The sequence below is a fragment of the Myotis yumanensis genome, unplaced genomic scaffold, assembly GCF_028538775.1.
Source record: "Myotis yumanensis isolate MYYU_CA2020_CCGP unplaced genomic scaffold, mMyoYum1.0.hap1 SCAF_14, whole genome shotgun sequence".
In the NCBI taxonomy this organism is placed as follows: Eukaryota; Metazoa; Chordata; class Mammalia; order Chiroptera; family Vespertilionidae; genus Myotis; species Myotis yumanensis.
Window position 1 is genome coordinate 24,841,110 of NW_027223765.1, and position 20,893 is coordinate 24,862,002.

The 20,893-nt window shown below is 41.9% G+C and overlaps 1 protein-coding gene across 4 annotated transcripts in view; it reads left to right on the top strand.

Moving 5' to 3' along the window:
• Positions 1-18: 18 nt before the first annotated feature.
• The window catches only part of NEK11 (NIMA related kinase 11), a 150,973-nt gene continuing 130,098 nt past the window's right edge, over positions 19-20,893 (top strand). For all 4 annotated transcript variants that reach the window (XM_070433390.1, XM_070433391.1, XM_070433394.1 and 1 more), the window contains exons 1-2: positions 19-141; positions 5,995-6,262. In XM_070433390.1, the coding sequence (XP_070289491.1) occupies positions 6,093-6,262 (170 nt within the window). In that variant the 5' untranslated portion in view covers positions 19-141; positions 5,995-6,092. The remainder of the gene's footprint in view (positions 142-5,994; positions 6,263-20,893) is intronic.

The window sequence follows — 20,893 nt, forward strand, 5'->3', positions numbered from 1 at the left end:
CTGGCAACGGCGCCAACACTCGCGGCCAGAGGTGGTCCTGGCGCTGGGGGTTTCCTGCGGGCCTGCCCTCGTAGGTCCCAGTTCCCCGGCGGCACCCAGGGGATACCCAGGCGCTGCCGCTCCGCCGCCCGACCCGGAAAGGTATGCGAAAGGTGATGGTTTCAGGCTGCCCGGTCGGGGTCCGCATCTCTGGACTTCCACGCCTTCCACCTCTTCACTTCCCCCGACTGCACACCTCCCGGATCTGCTCCAGTCTCCTGAGAATAAGTGTTAGTGCCCCCTCGATATATGTGAACCCCCTTGCGAAAACGTAAATTTAAGAAAAGTTGAGGCAGTTGTGTTAGTTTTACTCTAAGGTTAGGTGTACCTTTACAATTCGATTCCTCCTTTAGCAGAATCCGGTGTCCAATCTGCTTTCTCTCATTTATCATTACCGGGAAGAGAACAACTTGGCTTCAACTCGTGATAAACACTTCTTCTCTTGTCTTTTGTCCGCGGCCAGATCAGCTTCACTGCCAAGAGTCAGTCTGCACAGAGTGGTAATCTTTCACCTTTCTCACAGTTCCCGTCCAACTTTGTAAATTTTCTCTCCTCCCCCTAAACACTCCTACCCCCACAGCTATTGTTCTGCTGGACACTTATTTGCCCTCACAAAGTTTATTGAACACCTACTATATGCCAGACACCCAGGATACGAAGGTAAAGAAGGTGTGTTCCAGGCTATCAAGTTCATCCACAACCATTTTTTTTTAACCTCTCAACCCTCTTTTTTTTAAAAAATCTTTTTTGTTGAGATTATTACAGATGTCCCTCTTCCCCTCCGCCCTCCATTGCTCCCTTCCACCCAGTTCCTACCTCTCCCCAGGTCTTCACCACGCTATTGTCCATAGGTAATGCATATAAGATCTGTATTTACTCTCTTCCCGCCTCTCCACCCCCCCATCCTTCTGAGAATCATCAGTCTGTTCCATTTCCATGCCTCTGATTCTATTTTATTCACCAGTTTATTCTGTTCATTAGATTTCTAATTCGTTTATTTTGATTTTTAGATTCAATTGTTAATAGGTATGTGTTTGTTGCCATTTTGTTGTTCATATTTTTTTATCTTTTTCTTTTTCTTCCTCTTCTTAAAGAATACCCTTCAACATTTCATATAATACTGGTTTGGTGGTGGTGAACTCTAGCTTTTTCTTGTCTATGAACCTCTTTATCTGACCTTCAATTCTAAATGATAGCTTTGCTGGGTAGGGTAATCTTGGTTATAAATCCTTGCTATTCATCACTTTGAATATTTCTTGCCACTCCCTTCAGGCCTGCAAAGTTTCTGTTGAGAAATCAGCTGGCAGTCGTATGGGCATTCCCTTGTAGGTAACTAACTGAGTTTCTCTTGCTGATTTTAAGATTCTCTCTGTCTTTTGCCCTTGGCATTTTAATTCTGATTTGTCTTGGTGTGGTCCTCTTTGGGTTCCTCCTGTTTGGGACTCTGTACTTCCTGGACTTGTAAGTCTATTTATTTCTGCATCTGACTCGCTTCACCTGTGCGCCAGTAGGGGAAGTTTTCTGTGATTATTTCTTCAAATAGGTTTTCAATATCTTGCTTTCTCTCTTCTTCTGGCACCCCCATAATGCAAATGTTGGTACACTTGAAGTTGTCCTAGAGGCTTCTTACATTGTCTTCATATTTTTGGATTCTTTTTTTTTCTCTTCTGGGTGTTTTTGCTACCTCATATTTTCAAATTGTTGATTTGATTCTCAGAATCCTCTACTCTATTGTTGAATCCCTGTATATTATTATTTATTTCAGTCAGTGTATGCTTAATTTCTGACTGGTCCTTTTCTATTTTTTTCGAGGTTTCTAGAAGATTCTTTAGTAACCTTATAACCGTGGTTTTGAACTCTGTATCCAGTAGTTTGCTTGCTTCCATTTCTTTCATTTGTGACATGTTTCTTTGTCTCCACATTTTGGCTGCTTCCCTGTGTTTGTTTTTATGTATTGGGTAGAGCTGCTATGTCTCCTGGAGTTGCTAGAATGGCCTTGTGTGGTAGGTGTCCTATAGGGCCCAGTGGCTCAGTCTCCCTAGTCACCTGAGCTGGGAGCTCTAGGTGCACCCCTTTGTGGGCTGTGAGCACAGTCTTGTTGTAGTTGAGACTTGATTGCTGTTGGTGTCACTGGGAGGAATTGACCTCCAGGCCAATTGTCTGTGAGGACCAGATGCAACTATAGTGGGAGAGCTGCTGTGCAGAAGACACCCCTATGGAGCAGGACTTGCTTCAGTGGGGCTTTGGTGCTCTGAGTCTGGCCCTTGAGTGTGTCGCTTATGGATATGTAGAGTTGTAATCTGGTATGGTCTGACACTGACCACTGGGTACACTGGCTTTGGGTATCCAGGGAGGTGCAAAGTCAGCCCCTGCCTGGGGCCACCCAGCAGGAGCTACAGAGAAGTCTGCAGATTCCTCCTCTTTGTATCGGGTTTGGAAGTGCCCAGACAAGGCCCAGCTATGGAGCAAGGAAGGCTGGTGCTGGTGCCGGGTCTTGGGCCTTTTATTAATAGGTTTGTGGCTCTTTGACCCAGCTGCAGCTTGCCTGAGGTTTTAGTGGTCCTGAGCGAGGACCGGCCATTCATATGCAAAAGCTGCTGCACACAGCTTTGATGGGGTTGTGAATTGGATGAGGCAGAGACTTAGGGTATCACCAGGGTGGAGCAAACAGAAATGGCTACCAGTCAGCCCTGTGATCTGTCCCAGCACAGGAACAATGATCCCTGCGAGCACCTCTGTCCGGGAGAAAGCCACCCCCAAGTTCCTGTCCTGATGCCAGACAGTCCAGTTTCTCCTCATATTTGTCTGTGTCCCCCAGAGCCTTGCCCTGGTGATGGAGCTCAGAGGAAGCCAGACCTTGTAAGTTCAATTCATGGTGCCGTCCTTTTAAGAGGAACAGCTGGGTCTCCAGCAGCCTCTGTGTCACTGAGCCCCCGTGAGCACTGGTTTTTATAGCCCATAGTTCTTACTGCCCATAGGGACTTCTCTTACCAGCTCTGGGACCCTGGGCTGGGGGCTGGTGTGGGGCTGGGACCCCTTGCCCCTTTGGGCCGCCTCCGCAGAGGCAGTCTCCCTCCGGATTAGAAAAGCGGCCCACTTGGGTGCCGGCCCAGCCCGTTCCGCGCCTCTGCACCTCCTACCAGTCTCAGTGTGCTTTCTTCTTTACTTTTCTATTTACAGGACTTCGATTCAGCCAGATTTCCAGTGTTTCTGGATGATGGTGGTTCTGTATTTTAGTTGTGATTCTGATGTGGTTGTGGGAGGTGGCGAGTGCTGGCGTTTATCTACCCTGCTATCTTCTCATCCACAGCCTTTTGAGGTGGGGGCCAGGGTACCTTGACAAGTGAACAAGCGGTTCTAGAATCGGGACCGTGTGGTACATTCTCAAGCAACCAAGTAGCTCTATGGTTGCATGGAGGACACTCATGTAATGGATGGCCTAATGGTGGCCTGGGAAGGGAGCAGCAGGGCCAACTCTGTGAATTTGGACCAGAGGGAACCTAGTGCCAAAGTACGCTGTGGCCTGAGCCAGGCTGTTCAGACACTGCTTGCTGGGGTCCAACCCCAGCAGGTCCAGGGGTCCCCAAAGGTGTGGACGGAGTCAGCGAAGAAGGAATGACACGGAGACAGCTTCAGTTGATCAGCAGCCTAGTCAGGATCTCTAGCCAGGATCTCCAGCCAAAGTTCTGGTCAGAGTTCTGGTTAGGAGCTGATGAGTATCTGATGTTTATTGTCTTGTTACATCCATATTTATACCAGCCGATTTTAATCCTGTCAATTTCTATTACAAAGGTTAGGGCGTTTCTTATCTCCATTCCAGGGAGTAAAGATTATGTAGCTTAACTACCCGCCTGGCACTTAATTAAGGGGTTGTATCCCCTCCCTAACCTCAGGGAAAAATCCCTACCTGGGGAAACAACCTTTCTCAGAGACGTGACCTTGGTTAAAACACTTGGCACTAAGGAGAGCAAACATATTAAGAACAATATGCTATATATGCCAGGTCCCTTGAAACATATGCTGTGCAGATGTTTCTTTCCTGCAGCGACTGTGTCAAGCAGCAAGGATGGACCGGCTTCCGGCAACTGCTGGGTTTAAAGGTGTTAGGTCCGGGCCCACAGGAGCCAGGCCAAGAGATGTTGTGAGAGTTTAGTATATTCTATGACATTCTCTCACAGCTGGCTGAGACCAGTGTGTCTGTGTTGGCGCGGAGGGCGTGTTTATGTTCTCTGACATAGGGCCTGGGTCAGGGTTGCATCAGCCAGCTGGGGTAGCTGCCTGGACAACAGGATGCCTTTGGAAAATGGCAGGATGTCTGGTGGGTGCACAACTCGGCCAGGTAGAGGGACGCGCCCGAGTGGGTTGGGTGGTGTATCTTATCTTGCTTCTGCAGGGGTAGGCCGTTGGCTTCAAGCTATGGGAAAAACTTATAACACTATCGTTCAGAAAACATGTCCAAACAGGAGAGAGGCCAGGGGGAATACACCCCAACAGAATGCTCATTTACAATTAGGAGCCGCTGGGAAAACGGACTTCTCAGAACCGTTCTGTCCATTGCTAAACATGACGCTTCTATCTCATCTTTCTAGGAAGGAGAATTGCTGAGTGGTCCTAAGGGTCCTTTTCAGTTGAAAAGCTATGTGTCTGTACATTATTTTAACGGCTTAATTTGACCAGAAAGCCTTTTGTGCCAGCAGAGGAAGCAAATAAAAGATGCATTTGGAGGCCTGCTCCCCAGTTGTTTTTTTCAGCAGTAGATTTTACTAATACTTCCTGTGATCTTGATAATCACACTTAATTTTTTGTTCATTCAGGGATTTTGAGGTATCAGCCTCAGCTCTGAAGGTCCAACTTATGCTAATGTTGTTTTAGTACTGTCATAAGCACATAGCCACCAAGGTGACTTGGTTGCTTTCTATTTTTTTTCCTTCCCTCCCACCCTCTCTTCCTTCTTACCTTCTTTTCTTTCTTTCCCTCTCTCCCTTCCTCCCTGTAACACATTTATCTTCAGCTAATATTAAAAATAAAATTTTAGGTTTGAACTGCTTTTTAAAACCTTTTCATCCTCATCCAAGGATATTTTTTTCCATTAATTTTTAGAGTGGAAGGTAGATAGGGAGGGAAGGAGAGAAAGAGACACATCATTGTGAGAGAGACACATCGATTGGTTGCCACCCGTGCCCTGCCCGGGGATCAAACCTGCAACCCAGGTACATACCCTTGACCGGAAATTGAACCTGAGACCCTCTAACCACTGAGCACACCGGCCATGGCTGAACTGCTTTTGTGACACTTCTTGTTTCCAGTCCAAGGAGATTACTCTATAGATAGTGTGTGTAACTGAAACTTTAGAAACTGCATCAGAATTTGCTTAGGGTGGGAAAAATTTCATCCTGAATCCTCATCGCTTTTCACATCTATTTTAAGAAATGCAAATCCCATGGTTTAAAGTCCACAGAAGTGAAAAAGTCTAAAGAAACCAGCACCATGCTCATTTCTGGTTTAATCTTAACTCCATATTTTGTTCATCAAAATAGACATATGGTCGGAAAAAAGACTGACAAAAAGGCTGATGCAAATGTATAGATCTAAGGAAATGATAATGTTCTTATATTTGAGTGTTTTTAAAAGAGTAAGTGGGGAGTATATATCTTAAACAGATTGTTGATGGGAAAATACATATACATTTCAGAACTTGGGGGGATTTGAGTGTAACTCGGTTTTGCCAGATGTGCATGTATGAGGGAAGGCTCTCTTCCTATGAAAGACGGTCTTCTGTTGGGATCTTCGGTGTTCCCACCTTGTAACATTTTCCTTTCAAGTTGTTAAAGGTAACCAACATAGTGCCGTTCAGTCCACTAACAAGGTGCAGGTGTCGCTGCCAAAAACGTACGCTTTATGTTGGGAAGAGTTTAACATCCTTTAGACCTGATCCCTGCACTTTCCATCTTTAAGGCATTGACTGGCGCAACTTGGATGAATTGGACCATCTCCTAGGAGACTTGAATGTTGTTTCTATAAACGAAGAACCCAGTTCTCTCGCATTTGGAGCCATGCTGAAATTCCAAGAGGCGGCTAAACATGTGAGTGGATCCATAGCCGCTTCCACTTATCCAAAGACCTTGATTGCAAGAAGATATGTACTTCAACGGAAACTTGGCAGTGGGAGCTTTGGAACTGTCTACCTGGTTTTAGACAAGAAAGCCAAGCGAGGAGAGGAATTGTAAGTAAAAATACTTTGTTTTTTTAATTGTCTAAAGTTTTATATGTCTCCTTTTTCCCCAGTTGACCCTCTCCCTCCAGCCATTCCCACCCCGGGCAAGCCCCCACCGCCCCAGTGTCTGTGTCCATTGGTTATGCTAATATGCGGGCATACAAGTCCTTTGGTTAAAATACTTCCTGCACATCTTGACTGGGATGCCCATATGTGCAACTTTTAGCTGATTAAAGCTACAGAGTACTCTTCACTTTGCTCTTTACATGAAAGAATTTAGTAAGAGATAAAAAAGCTCCTTGAATGGTGTCTTCAGATAAGATTTTTAAAGGCATTTCAGCAGGTGATTAAAGTACCCAAATGACTTAGAGAAGGGAAATGCGATAGATTATGTGAAAATAAGACTTTTCTGCAATCCAGACTCTCACTTACAAATTGCTTCAACTTAACTTGATCAGGACTTCTTGAATGATAGAATAAGAATTGTTTATAATGACTGAGTTTTAGAAATGTTATGAAATGTAAACAAATGGAAATTCACATTTGAGGTGACGAGGGTGTGCTAAAGGAACTATGGCATTAATATTCTTTGCCTTTTCTATGGAGTTTTTCAAAATCTGTGGTTAGACAGCTCTCAAATTGGATATTTAAGCCAAACATGGGTTCCATCTAAAATTAGCTTATTTTGCCTTGGCCAGTGTAGCTTTGTTTGTTGAGCTTCGTCCCATGCACGGAGAGGTTGGCTAATAGATGTTTCTCCCTCTCACTCTCCCTTCCTCTCTCTAAAATAAATAAGAGATAACTAAAATATAGATATCATATTGTCTTACATATAATTATCACTCAGTTACAGTTTGAGATTCATCTTATAAACAATCCAAGTTAAATAATTAAAGGAAGCCTAATAAAACATTATCTAATCATCACCCAATAACTTATAATTGGAACACTCTATTAAACAGAAGTTTTTCTTTTGCATTCCACTTTTAAGAGAAAAATCTGTCAAAGAAATCTGGTGTCAAGCATGCAATTTTGAAAACTTCTTCAAGGAAATTTCTAGAGATTATAAAAATTCTGTATTCTTTTGTAGCTCTATAACCGTTCAAAAGAAATTGCTCCTCAGAATGTTGACCATTTTAACTGTATAACATAACATATATATATATATATATATATATATATATATATATATATACACACTCACCTGAAGCTATTTTTCCATTGATTTTTTTTAGAGAGAGTGGAAGGGAGGGGGAGCGATAGAGAGAAACACTGATTGGTTACCTCCCCCACACACTCCAACCAGGGCCAGGGGTCGAGCCTGAAACCTCGGTACGTGTTCTTGACGGAAATCAAACCTGGAACCCTTCAGTCTGTAGGCCGATGCTTTATCCACTGAGCCAAACTAGCTTTTTTTTTTTTTAGATTCTTACCCTAGAGTGTTGGTAGTTGAACCTTTAGTTTGTGAGCAAAGCACATAAATTAGCACCACGCATTCTCGAGCAATTTAGTTGGGTAAGGTTTTAAATTCTGCTTTACGTATTAGGCCATAAACACAGGTTAATGTTAGATATGGGTAGAAAATTAATTCTTCTTTTTTAATTTCTATAATTTTATGAATGCTATTCCCTTAATAGGTCAGAGTAGATCTGACACTCCTTTTGTTGTTTACAGACACACCCCTAACCTTTTGAGATAATAAGGAAAAGGTATCATACCTTTACATACCACACTATCCCTTGGTATTACTTATTAAAGGAGTGACTTAGGTAGGCCATGAGTCTAAGATGGTCTGTAGGATACTTATTACTAGCCTCTGTGAAAGATAGGTCCACATATGCACTTTTAGATTAATCAAAGAACTTGACAAAATGGAACAGTTACACAGTGTTTCTAACTTTTCCATCAGTGCACTGCAATTTATCATTATGCCACTTGGGGGCACCATTCTACCACTGAGATGTTTCATATAATGTGAATTTGTGAATTTTAATTACAAGGTAATCACCACATTCCTTTACATTGTTATTGACTTTCTGTTTTAGCTATGGAATAAAAATAAAAAGGCTCTACAGCCATTCCACTTGTTTAATTTATGTTTGAAGACAGTTTTCTTTTTGGCATAAATATCTGGCATTTCTGTTTTATCACAGTAGAGTAAAATTAAACTTAAAATTAGCAGAGAATGGGATAGAGCTTTTTCCTTTATTTTATTCTGCATCGTGTCATTCATAAAACAATATTTGAGAATATTTTCTTTCATAATTATAGAAACTCTGGTATAATGTGTGTAGAATGTTAACTCATCCCTAAAGGTTGTTCTAATCCTAGCTCATAATTTTATGTTTTTATTAATCTGTCCAAAATTTATTTAAAAAAAATTTTTTTTTAAATCAAACTAATGAAGAACCAAGCTCCATTCACTAAGAAGTAATGGGCATTCTGGGTCTTTCAACTGGAGCATATTGTGTTTAGCTCGACCCCTGGCTCTAACTCTCTATCCCTCTCCCTTCCTCTCTGTAAAAAATCAGTTATGAATTATGGCCACATTTGCTGAGATTCTCAGTTGTAATTAGAAGAAAAAAAAAGGACTTCATCCATTTCAAGTTTATTTCTGACACATTGAGAAATGGAGAAATTGGTTTTCATATTGTAAGAAATGAACCAAAGAGCTTCCTTTCATGAGTACATTTTCACTATTTATAAAAAAGGACATTATTTCTTCTTAGAGAATTAATACATTGATTATAGTAGTCTGATGGTGTCAAACAATTAAAAATGAGTAATAGAAAAAAATGAGTAATAGTTCTTACTGGAATGCATGGATTTTATATTTGAAATAAGCTTTCAGCGACTCAGAATGTGGCAGTAATTTCTATTTAGTAGCCGATAGCCTTCAGCAAAGCTAGTGTTGGTGTATTGCACCTACTAAAAACTATTCATGGATTTTCTGTGTGATTTATGTAATCATTTTAACGTATCCTTACTTTGAGTTTTGAGTTTTGATTTGTAAGCAGAACATCAGTAGATTTAGTGCATCCAACCTTGAGCCCCGTCCGTGTACACTTATTAAAGCTATTATTTCTATATTATGACCAGGAATTCTCTCCAGTGGGTATCTGTGAAGGGAAAATCGGGTGATCGAGTGGGCTGAGTTAACTTAATAAGATTCAATGGCCTCTATGGTAGAGGGTTATGAAAGCAATTTGAGGAAACTAACCATTTCTTTCCATTTTGCTGTTTCAGATAAGATTTTTTTTTTTCAGTGTTTCATTATAGTGATCAGGTCTCTGTTCCTTAAAATCTTCAGTCTTTTAAGAGGGATTATAACAGGAAAGAATATTAAAATCTCCTATAAAATAGCTTGTGTTGCCCTAACCATTTTGGCTCAGTGGATAGAGCGTCGGCCTGCGGACTGAAGGGTCCCAGGTTCGATTCTGGTCAAGGGCATGTGCCTTGGTTGTGGGCACATCCCTAGTAGGGAGTGTGCAGGAGGCAGCGGATCGATGTTTCTAACTCTCTATCCCTCTCCCTTCCTCTCTGTAAAAATTCAATAAAATATATATTTTTTTAAAAAGTCACAAGAAAAAAAAATAAAATAGCTTGTGTTCTGCAAGATCTTGTGCATAGGCTCCTCCTAGGTAAACCTGAAAAGGATAAATTTGAACTTGTACTTCATTGTGGGCTTTGCCAGCTCCCTGTGTGGGATAAAGTCAACCTCTGAGATCCTGGCCATCTTAGCACATTGAAGGTTTGGGAGATGAAAGGGTAAAGAAGCAACTGCAAAGGCGCACAGTGACTTTGACTTATCTGGGTCGCGGTAATGACATTGATGTTCTGGAGCAGTGGTCAGCAAACTGCGGCCCCTTGAGTGTGGCTCTTCCACAAAATACCACGTGCGGGCGCACACGTACAGTGCGATTGAAACTTCGTGGCCACACTGAAGGGGCCAAAGAGCCGCATGTGGCTTGCGAGCCGCGGTTTTTCGACCACGGTTCTGGGGTAAATAATTTACATTTGCCTGAGGCTGCTTTGCTGCATGTATTAGCATAAAAGAAGCTATGGGCTTTTTATCTGGTTTTTAATATTTACAGATGAGAAATGACTAAAAAAATGAAGTATTTTGAGATGCGTAGGATGCAGGGAAACCCTCAGTCTCATCGTGGCTTGGGCAGGGGGCCAATAAAAGCTGGCTTTGAACACTGAATCACCAACAAGCATTTAGAAATTATTACTTTTGTTTGAAAGAAAACAAAAGTGATTTATTTAAAACAGATGGATTGTCGACAGGAAAAGAGTTTAGACAAATTACTATAATATATTTATTAGATTTTCAGACTAGCAGTTTAAATTCTTTATTTATCCCACTCCGTTATTCTGATGTATTGCTTTGGTGGATTTGAGTAGGGAACCTAATGGCATTGCTAACACTGAATAATATACCCCCAGAAAATAAGGAATATAATTCTTCATTTAAATGTATGAGATGGGGGAATATCTAAGCAATTTTAGTAAGTAATAATTTTAAAAATGTAATTGGGTATGCTGGTCTCTTTGTCACTGCTGACTACCCCAAATTTTAAAAACACAAGATTTGTGTAAGCCTATTATTTTAAATATTATTTTGTCTCATTTATTCAGTAAATAAAACACTTTAAGGATGAGTGTGTAATATGTAAGAACAAAACTTTATGGATATAGTATAGTAAAAGTCCACCCTCCACCCCCCCCCCCAAAAAAAAAGCCTTTTTTGGTGAGATGTATTATAGCAAAGACTGAGCTGATTTTTAAAAAAAATATATTTTTATTGATTTCGGAAAGAAGGGAGAGGAAGAGATAGAAACATCAATGATGAGAGAGAATCATTGATCGGCTGCCTCCTGCACACCCCCTACTGGGCGTCGAGCCCGCAACCCAGGCATGTGCCCTTAACTGGAATCAAACCTGGGACCCTTCAGTCCGCAGGCTGACACTCTATCCACTGAGCCAAACTGGCTAGGGCCTGAGCTGATTTTTAATAAACTGCAGAGAAACATCAATAACCAAATTCAGGATTTGTATCGGTTGATGTCAGAATATTTTGGGGGACTAACTTTAATTTCCTGACCCCAAAGTGAGCATGACACTGTCAGGTGTAATCTGTAAGGAACCCTTCTTGTTCTCGGTTCTGTTCAAGCAGCCTCCTTGGGAGAGTTTTTCCACCAATAGTTTTCGGCGGGTCACACAGCCCAGCACTCTGCCTGGCACACAGCAGGGAGTTCTGTGCCACCATTTACTCCCACAGGATCAGCAAGGGAAGCATCTTCTCTCTCAGTCCCTTCATTCTGAAATGACCTGGCTCCCTTTTTGACATATGCATTGACCCGGGAGTAGGTGTGGGCACATTTTGGCTGGCACCCACCTTTATAACGCTTTTGAACTGAAAACTTGAATTGTGGTATCATCTATCCTATATAATAAAAGTGTAGTATGCAAATTGTCCCCTCTACCGGGAGTGTAAATTGATACTCTTATCCTGTGTTCTAGGCTGCCAAATTTCTAAGAGTGGAAAATTGGGGATATTGAAACTTTGATTAGGATGTGTTTGGGTGCCAGTTTTCTCAACTTCTCCCATATGTGATAGGCACCCGGCATTTTAACGAAAGTTTGATTGATGTTCCTAATTTCCTATCAGTTTGGACTTGGAGAAACCCTTAAAAAAAACCAAGCAACTATACCCGCATTCCCCAGGGGAGATTTGAGGAAGATTTGTGGCATGACAGCGCTTCCTTCCCTCTCTCGCTGTGTCTTTCATCTCATGGGCCTTGCAGAAATCAGATACTGTGGGTTTCAGCCAAGATCAGCCCATCCACTTTTTACAACATTGGGTTTGCTACTTGTTGATCAGATGCTTTTAATTCATGTGCCCTTTCAGAGATATTTCAGCACAATGATGGTTGCACTCTAAGGAGTAGTTTCTATTATTTTAAAAATTGTTTTAGAAGTGAAAATTACAAGAAGGATCAATGAGTGATGTGATTTGCAAGGCCGTTTAACATCACTTAGGTAGTGAAGCATTTGGATGTTCGATATGGACGGGACTTGACACATAGGTGAAGTTGAATTTTAAGTAAGCCTTGCTATCTCTTTCTTTTTAAGTCCTCATCCGAGGATATTTTTCCATTAATTTTTAGAGAGAGTGGAAGAGAGAGGGAAAGACAGAAAGAAATATCGATGTGAGAGAAGCACACATCAGTTCAACACTAGTTTTCAGTTCAGCTGGCAAAGGTTGTCCTCAGCTGATGACAAATGCCCGGGTCTGATGGGTGAAGAGGTCAGGGCAGTATTTCATAACCACACTTGGACAGACACGAGGGTACCCTGTGGGGACTTATACTTTATACAATTTCAAAAGGCACTAATATGGCCGCTCATTGAAAAGCCCACGCTGGGAGGCGCTAACTACCCAGGCCTCTGCAGGTGGGGTAATTGTGGGGTGTCCCCTCCGCTGCTGCCTCTGGCTCGTATTATGCTATTAGCGAGGCTCACGCCACGATTCCTTGGAAACTGTGTGCCCGCCTGAATAATTCATTGCCCAGTGATCAATTATTCATAACTCATTATTACAACTGCAATCCAACCTGAAGGCGGAATCATTCTGCCACTTAGGCACCTCCAGATCCTCAGGAGACGGCAGCAAGGATTTAAGGCCACGCAGTCCCCGCTGCCTGTTTGTTTCTCTGAAGGGATTCCAGAGGGAACAGCCCTCGAACGGAATCAGAGTTGATGAAAGCAGTGAGGAACTGCCCCCTGCTGGCCATGCTGCATTGGTTCAGCCACTCACGCTGTTTGTCTTTTGAATTCTGGCCTTGGTTATGCCTAGAAATAAAATTACAGTTTGAGAGAACCTGGGAGACATTTATGGCCCTGTTGGTTTATTGAATCACTCTAAGAGGTAAACAAGGACACAGAACTTGTCGTTAGGATATCTTTTCAGGGATAAAATGCAGGTACTTGTAGTACATTTTATTGACATTAGTCATATTACATTTGCTTGTTCCATCAAAGAAATGTATTTTTTTCAATGTATCGGACCATAGCTTTCATAGAAAGAAAAGTCATGTTTTTCACATATGTTATATAAAAATCATAAAAGTGCTGTGAAAGTACACCCAAAAGAAGCCTAATTTTTTAATCTTAGGAAATGTAATAGGAAATTGTTTGGCTTAAGCCAGACTGATTTATTTTATAATCATCATTTTAAAAACCATGTATTAGAAATAATTGGAGAGTTTGAAACTCCAGTTGCTCTGGGCTGTGAAGCAGCGGTTTGGTTTGTTGTTAAGGTTTGGCTTATCCTTGGACACTGGTACTGAAGAATGGGCAGAAGTCTGTGACGCTTCTCATTCTGAGTTGCCATTTCAGTGTGGTGGTACTTTCTGTGTGGTCACTTCCAAAAAGTAAGTCAGCACAGATTTTGAGCATGAGAGTTCTAAGACCCTGGGGTAAACCTTACTATGTTATCTTTTTATTATTATTTTAAAATATATTTTTATTGATTTTTTTAGAGAGAGGAAGAGAGAGAAACATAATCGGCTGCCTCCTGGATGCCCCCTACTGGGCATTGAGCTGCAACCCAGGCATGTGCCCTGACCGGAATCAAACCGGCAACCTATGGGTGTGCAGGATGACACCCAACCAACTGAGCCACACTGGCCAGGGCAACCTTGCATGTTTTAAAAACCCCAGCCTGTAGGTAAAAATCCCAAACTGTTGAGCAAGCATTTTTTAAGTAGAGGTTACAGATATTTTTGTGTTGGTTCTCTAAAGGGAATAAAGGCTAAATGTTTAAGCAAGTTTTAAATTGCCTAAACCCATACTTGGGACAACATATGATACCCCAGGTGACCCACCAAGCAGGAGTTTAAATGTAGATTTAGTTTTACTATTGTGAAAATAGACGGGTAATTTAAAATATTTTTGAAGATAAATGTAAATATGTCGTGAATGGAGTGAAAATTCTGCATAATTTTTTGTTTTTTTAATATTTTAATGTTACACATTTATATGACTTAAAAAATATAAAGAGGTGTACTGGTTAAGTCTCCTCTCATTCTTGTCCCCTTCTTCCCAAAAGATGACCAACTCTTAAGAGTTTCCTATGAATTTTTCCAGAGTTGATTTATGTATATACTAAAGGCCTGGTGCACAAATTTGTGCATGGGTGGGGTCCCTTGGTCTGGCCGGCGATCGGGCCAATTGGGGCCGTCTTGCCCAGTCCCGATAGGGGCCGATTGGGCAGGCTGGTTGCGGGGAGGGACCGCGGGAGGTTGGCCAGCCGCAGGAGGTTGGCTGTGGGAGTGCATTGACCACCAGGGAGCAGATCCTGTGTTGAGCGTCTGCTCCCTGGTGGTTAGTGCACATCATAGCAACTGGTCGACCGGTCGTTTAATCAACCGGTCATTCAGTCGACTGGTCGTAATGGTTGCTTAGGCTTTTATATATATAGATAAGCAACTCTGGAATATAGATTCTTATTTTTGCCCCTTTTGATAAAAACTAGCACATTACATATTTCTGTTTCATGCTTTTCTTCATATGCAAAAGTATCTTAGAGATCTTTCTGTGTTAGTAGAGAGAGATTGTCTCCATTCTTGGTTTAGAGCTGCATAGTACATTCCATTGTATGGCCATAGTATAATTTATCCACTTTCCTGTCGATGTGCTTTTGGGTTGTTTTTAATCTTTTGTTATTAAAAATGCTGCTGCAGTGAATAACCCTGAACATCTGTCATTTCACAAACGTCACTATGTCTTGTGTGACTTTTAAAAATAAAGCATGAGATTTCAGAGACATGTCCTGCTTTTGGCAGTCCCATTCCAGGCGTAGGAGTTTGCTCCTCTTTGCTATTAGGTGTATTTTTGGGGAGCGCTAGTTATCGAGGCCTAGTGATGAGATGAGTTTTCACTTTCTGAAATAACTTAAAGGGTTAGTGACGACAGTGATCCTTTGCCCCCCTGTTTTCCTGGAAGTGATATAAGAAAACGTGTAAATCTGGAGACAAAGTATTTATAATCAAAAACCGTGCTGTAAATTTGCCTAGATTGCTTTAGGCATTTTATATAATGAAACATTTACAGCTATGATTTTTGGAATAGGCTCAGTGTCCTCTTACCTTAAGCACTAAGAGCACCGAATGCTGCTGCCTTTGAACATGTTAATGGGTTTTCTGTATAAAAAGGAGTTCCAGCCCTGGCCCATGTGGTACAGTTGGTTAGAGCATCATCAGGTGCACCGAAGGGTCTCGGGTTTGATGCCCGTGTGCTGGAGGAAACCGATAGATGTTTCTCTCTTACATCAGTATTTCTCTCTCTCTCATTCCCTCTCTCTAAAGTCAATGAAAAACATATCCTCAGGTGAGGATTAAAACAAAAAGGGGAGGGGGGAAGTTCCATGATTAAACAAGTTTAGAAAACACTTGTTTTCTCAATTGCGTTCCACTATTTATTTTATTTTATTTTATTTTATTTTGCTGAGGGACTCTTCAGAGCCTTAAATTTACTGGGATAAATTGTAATTCTTCAAGAGCTTTTTTCAAATTTGTTTAACTACTGGTCTCCCCTCTTTTCGGGCCCTTCTTATTAGTACTAGTGTACCGAGGAGCCCAACTTAGGCAATGCTACCCCTGTTGGACACCCATGAACACCATGTTGAAATTAGTGGTCATAAGCGTATGTGTTATTTAAATTTACAAAAGATTCAGTAAGGGGAGTTAGAATGAAAGTCACTATTAAAAAGTCACCGTTATGAACAGCAGATGGTGGTAATGTAACATGTAGATCAACTATTAAGCTGCGGCTGTATTTCCACTGGCAGTATTAAATCAGGGCCCACAATGTCATCTTCATTTAATTAGTCTACCAATATTTCCATATTACTGGTTAAATGAATAAAAGGCCAAAAATAGATCATTACCATGCTTTTAATTTCTTCCTTGGTAAAGCACAAGTCAGCTGAGAAATAAATTTTGAATTTTTTTTTTCATCTTCACAGACTATTTTAACTGGCATGAAATGGGTTTGGTGTTTCTTATGTATTAGATGCACATTTCCTGGTTTATGTGTATACAAAAATGTCTATGTGCTCTATCTGAAAAGAAAAAGCCGTGATTTATCCAAACTTAACTCTCCACTGTCCATGAGAATGGCCAAGTGCACTTTTGTTCAACCAGCAAGTAGTTGGTGGCTGCCCAAGAGAGGAAGCAGCTACAGCCATTGTCTTCCAGGATCTGGCATTTGGGCTGAAAGTAGGATGTGAATGCAAATAGCTCTGTTATGAGGGCCAATGGGGTGAGAGAGATCAGGGCCTCTTAGGGGTTGAGACACATCTGAGCCACTTCCCTTCTTTTAAAGTCTATTAAAGACTTTCTAAAACAGGGCAACAAGAAAACGGGGTATATTGAAAATTAACAACAAAAAATTAACACCAAAAAAACACAATGCTATGTGACTCTCCTAACAAGGTAATTATGGAATTATTATAAAATTTAGTTCCTAGTGTATTGGGGTGGCCCGGGAATGGGGACTGCATGGAAAGTCTGATAGAGAGCACCTGTCGGAGCTGTCAGTGTGTCCCCGAGACAGAGGCTAGGTCACCTGGCTTGGAGCTCTTGTCAAAAGTCCATATTGAAGCCCTTCCTGAATCTGCAGCCCTGAGCGAAAGGCCATTTTGGCCACGTTCGTGATAAACCCTGATGCAGAAGAGAAGCCTGGAGGGGCTGCAGGGAAAGAGGCTCATCCAGTGAAGGACATCTGGGCCCACCCACTCGGAGGACATGGGTTTTGTAACTTAGATTGAGGGGTGTCCCCTCCTGTGTGAAACCTTCAGAGGTGCAGTGGGGCAGCTTTTCCTCTCTGTCCCTCCCTCTTCCTCACTCCAAGGCTGAACTTACTTTCCCTTTCTTTCCAGAGGTAGCAGAAAGCCCAGCCTCCGGCAGGGCTGATGTCTGAATGAACTGGCCAGGCCACGGCCCCCCGGGGACAGGAGAGCCATGTTGTCTCCCTGTTCCCAGGCGGAGAAGGGGTCACTCTTTTTATGCGAAGATTCATCTTGTCAGGTCCTGCAGGAGGAAAGAAATGACCCAGTTTGTCTCAGCCAAGCGCCTAATGCAGCAGCGTCACTCGTCACTCGGTCATTGACAAGTAGGAAGCACTATTTACCTTTAGTAACTTACATTGGGAATGTCTTCATCCAGCTTTGGTCCATGTATCGAGTCAGGTGCTGGTCTAGGCCTGGGATACAGCAACAAACCCAGCAAACTGTTCTCAGGGCGGGACATTCTGGTAGGGCTGTGGAGAAAGGCAATGAATAAAATTATATAATGTACTAGACTATGATTAAATGCTACAGAAAGAATAAAACAGGGAAAGAAGGCAGGAAGTGTCTATCTGATAAATGCTAGTCAATAGTTCATATTGTGTTTGGTATGAAAATGATAGTAAATAGTCACTTGGCTGACAACTCAAATGAAAGGACTCGGAAGGGCTTGTGGAGCAAACCCTATTACGAAAGCTCTTGTTTTTCTCAGTAGCACAGGGACACAACATTTTCCATTTGCATAACATAGTATGTCCACGTCTGGGCAATAGAGCAGAGAGGCCTAAGTATGGTTATTCAGTTCTTTATCTGGAGGGTTGGCGCTGTTTTACGGGGAAATAAGGGCGACTGTGGGTGGGGAGAAATGGCACCCGGGTTTTCCCATGAGGGCTCTAACTTCGTTTCGCTGCCTTGAGGTCAGTAGGGATGCTTATGAAATCCCTGGCTGCTTCTCTTGGGCTCCGTCTCATTGTGGGCCTTTCTCTGCTGGAGAGATTTCACACTGTGATGAGCAGGCGCCCCCGTGTTGGGATGGGAGTTCTCGGAAGGGGGTAGCTGCCCTCACCCCAGCCCTTGCAGACAGGGTCTCCCAGGATACCTTAGGAGCGAGGCATTTTCAAAGGGATGTTCTATTTTCCAGGCTTCAGCTTCATTCCGTGCCTGGAAATATCTCAGTCCTTCAGCAGTGACTGGCACACTCCATGTGCTGTTCCCTGGCCCTCAGGAAATTCCTCTACGTGGAGCCGGAAAGCCTCCAGATGCCTTCCTTAGTGGTTCCTCTCGGGGAGCAGATGGGTCTAATATGAGCTGTGTCATCAAGGGCCCCCAGTTTCTGCCTTGACAGAAGGCAACAAAGGGGGTCAGAGCAGATGCCCTCCACAGGGGCAGGTACCCCCTCCTGTCTTTGGCCTCCAATTTCAGGGAAAACAGAGCCAGCTCTGGATCAGGGCTGTTTAGGCATTGAAGGGTCCCCTTTTCAGGCTGAGGGCTGAAAGCTGTTGGTACAATATCTGGATATTGTTTATCATTGTATTTTAAATAAATAAAACCCATTGACTCATCTCTATCTCTTGAAGTCTTAAAGCTTCCATTACAGTTCCCTTAAATAACTTATACTACAATATAGACAAGGCAGGGAAGTCACCCCATCTTTAGATCCTCAGACAGCCTAACCTGTTAGCTCCCTGATCTTCACAGATATGTCTTTCTGGGTGACAGGATTTATCTCTGGTTATAGCTGAGGTAATTGAGGAGAGGTGATTGGTTCAAATCTAAGGTGTGCTAGGGTACTGAAAACAAATGTAAGATTTTCTGTATCTTAATTGAAGGTTTAACCATTAAATTTTGAAAATAAACCGGTGTATTTGATTAAGGATGAAGTATTTAATTTTCTTTTGTCTAAATTTTCTATGAACATAAAATTGGTCAAATTTGATCCTGTAAGTCCCATAACTTGTCTTTTTCTATTGTTTTCCATCAATAATAATATAACTTTTTTCCTTTGAAAAAACAAAATATTTCAATAACATGATTTTATTTAATTTTATAATAGTTCTATGAGGATGCTTCAAATAAAAAAAAGCATTATAAAAATCCCAGGTAGCTACAAGGCATTACTGATCTCTAGTTTAGGATAACCTTTAATTACCACTGCAAATGCATTTTCAGATTATTTTAAGAAGAAGTATTATTTTTCTTGGTCCCATGAAAATATATTTAGCTCATTGAAACTACTAAGAATTGCTTCAATTTTATTTCAACATACTTTTTCTGGAGCTGGAGATTCAAATACAAGAGGAGGAGATTTAGTTATTTTTACAGACATTCTTGAAGAGTTAGGGTAAAACTATTATGACTTAATAGTCATATTTGCCTGACATAAGCTAGAATTTTGGAAGTGTAACCCATAAGAAGTAAAACCTGATTTTGAAATGTGATAAAAGTCCCATCAGAGAGCTCCTCACTCACTGAAGCTGTCAGTGTGCTCCAGCTCTTCCTGATCGTCCCTTTAGGAACGGAACCAAAGTGAGAGCCACCCACACCGTGTGAGGGGGGTGTGTTTAATAGCATTTGTATCGAAGTGTGCACACAATTGATTTCTATTTGGCCTTTTCTACTGACGCCAGAAAGTTAATTTTTAAGTGGTCCCACTGGTGGTAGCATGGCTCTGAGCACCTGATTTGCACCAAGAGATGAAGATGTTTCCGTTCTTATAAATGCTCCTATGGCCTCTTGACTTCCTCATCTGTAGCCATGGTCCCGCACCCATTCCATGTCAAGAGCATTCATATAGGGGATTGACAGGTTTGAGCCCTGCCTCACTTCATCCCACGTATCAAAAGCAAAGTTGATCCAGTGACCAAGAATGAAGTTGATTAGCTTAGCAATAGTTATGTTTGAATAACACAGGCAGGACTGGCTACTTCTTTTGTGAGATCCTAGTACCAAATGAAAATGCAAGGTTCCTTGAATTTCAAAGCAGTGACTGCAGAGCATTAAACCATGTGTAGGGCCCTTCTAATCGCTGGGCCCTGTGTGACTGCACAGGTCCATGCCCATGAAGCCAGCCCTGAACACAGCTAGCAGGGGGATTGTGGCAGGTGCATAGGGGGTGGCAATTAGAGTCTCCCCCCAAATGACAGACCCTGGCATAGTTCAGTAGCAATCAAAGTAGTAGAACTGTTTTGGTTCTGAAGGTTTAAAAATAATTAGCAAGGGCGAAGCCATTTTGTTTGAACAGATCTTTATAACCTCACGTGAAAACTTAGACATAAAGGTCTTGAATGCCACACTTGATGAGAGAAAATATGCTTTGTTTTGTCACTGTTCACTGGCTTTCATTGCTTTTCTCATTGAGGCAGTTTATCTAGTCTTCTGATGATTCACTGAGTTCAAGTTTATCTGGTAAATGTTCTCTGGGTGAAGGATGATATGTTTAAGCATAGGTGTTGTTTCACATTTGCTCCATTTACTTTCCTAATTTTCCGTTACCTGAGAGCAGATTATCCTAAAGCCTGTACCTCAAGCTTTGATCTTTCAGCCATTAAGCAGTCTCATATTTTCAGGGTCCAAAGGAAATCTCCATTTCAGTATACAGACAATGTCTGAAATTTAGTGAAATCAAATGGAAAGTATCCCTTTTTTCTGGTAGTTACCACTCCTGATTCTGAAAACTGGTAAACAGTGTCACATGTGACTGACTTTTCTGTCCACTACCTATCGAGAGACCTGCCAGTTTTTCCTTAAGAATCTCTCCAATTTACCTTGTTCTCCACTGTAATTTT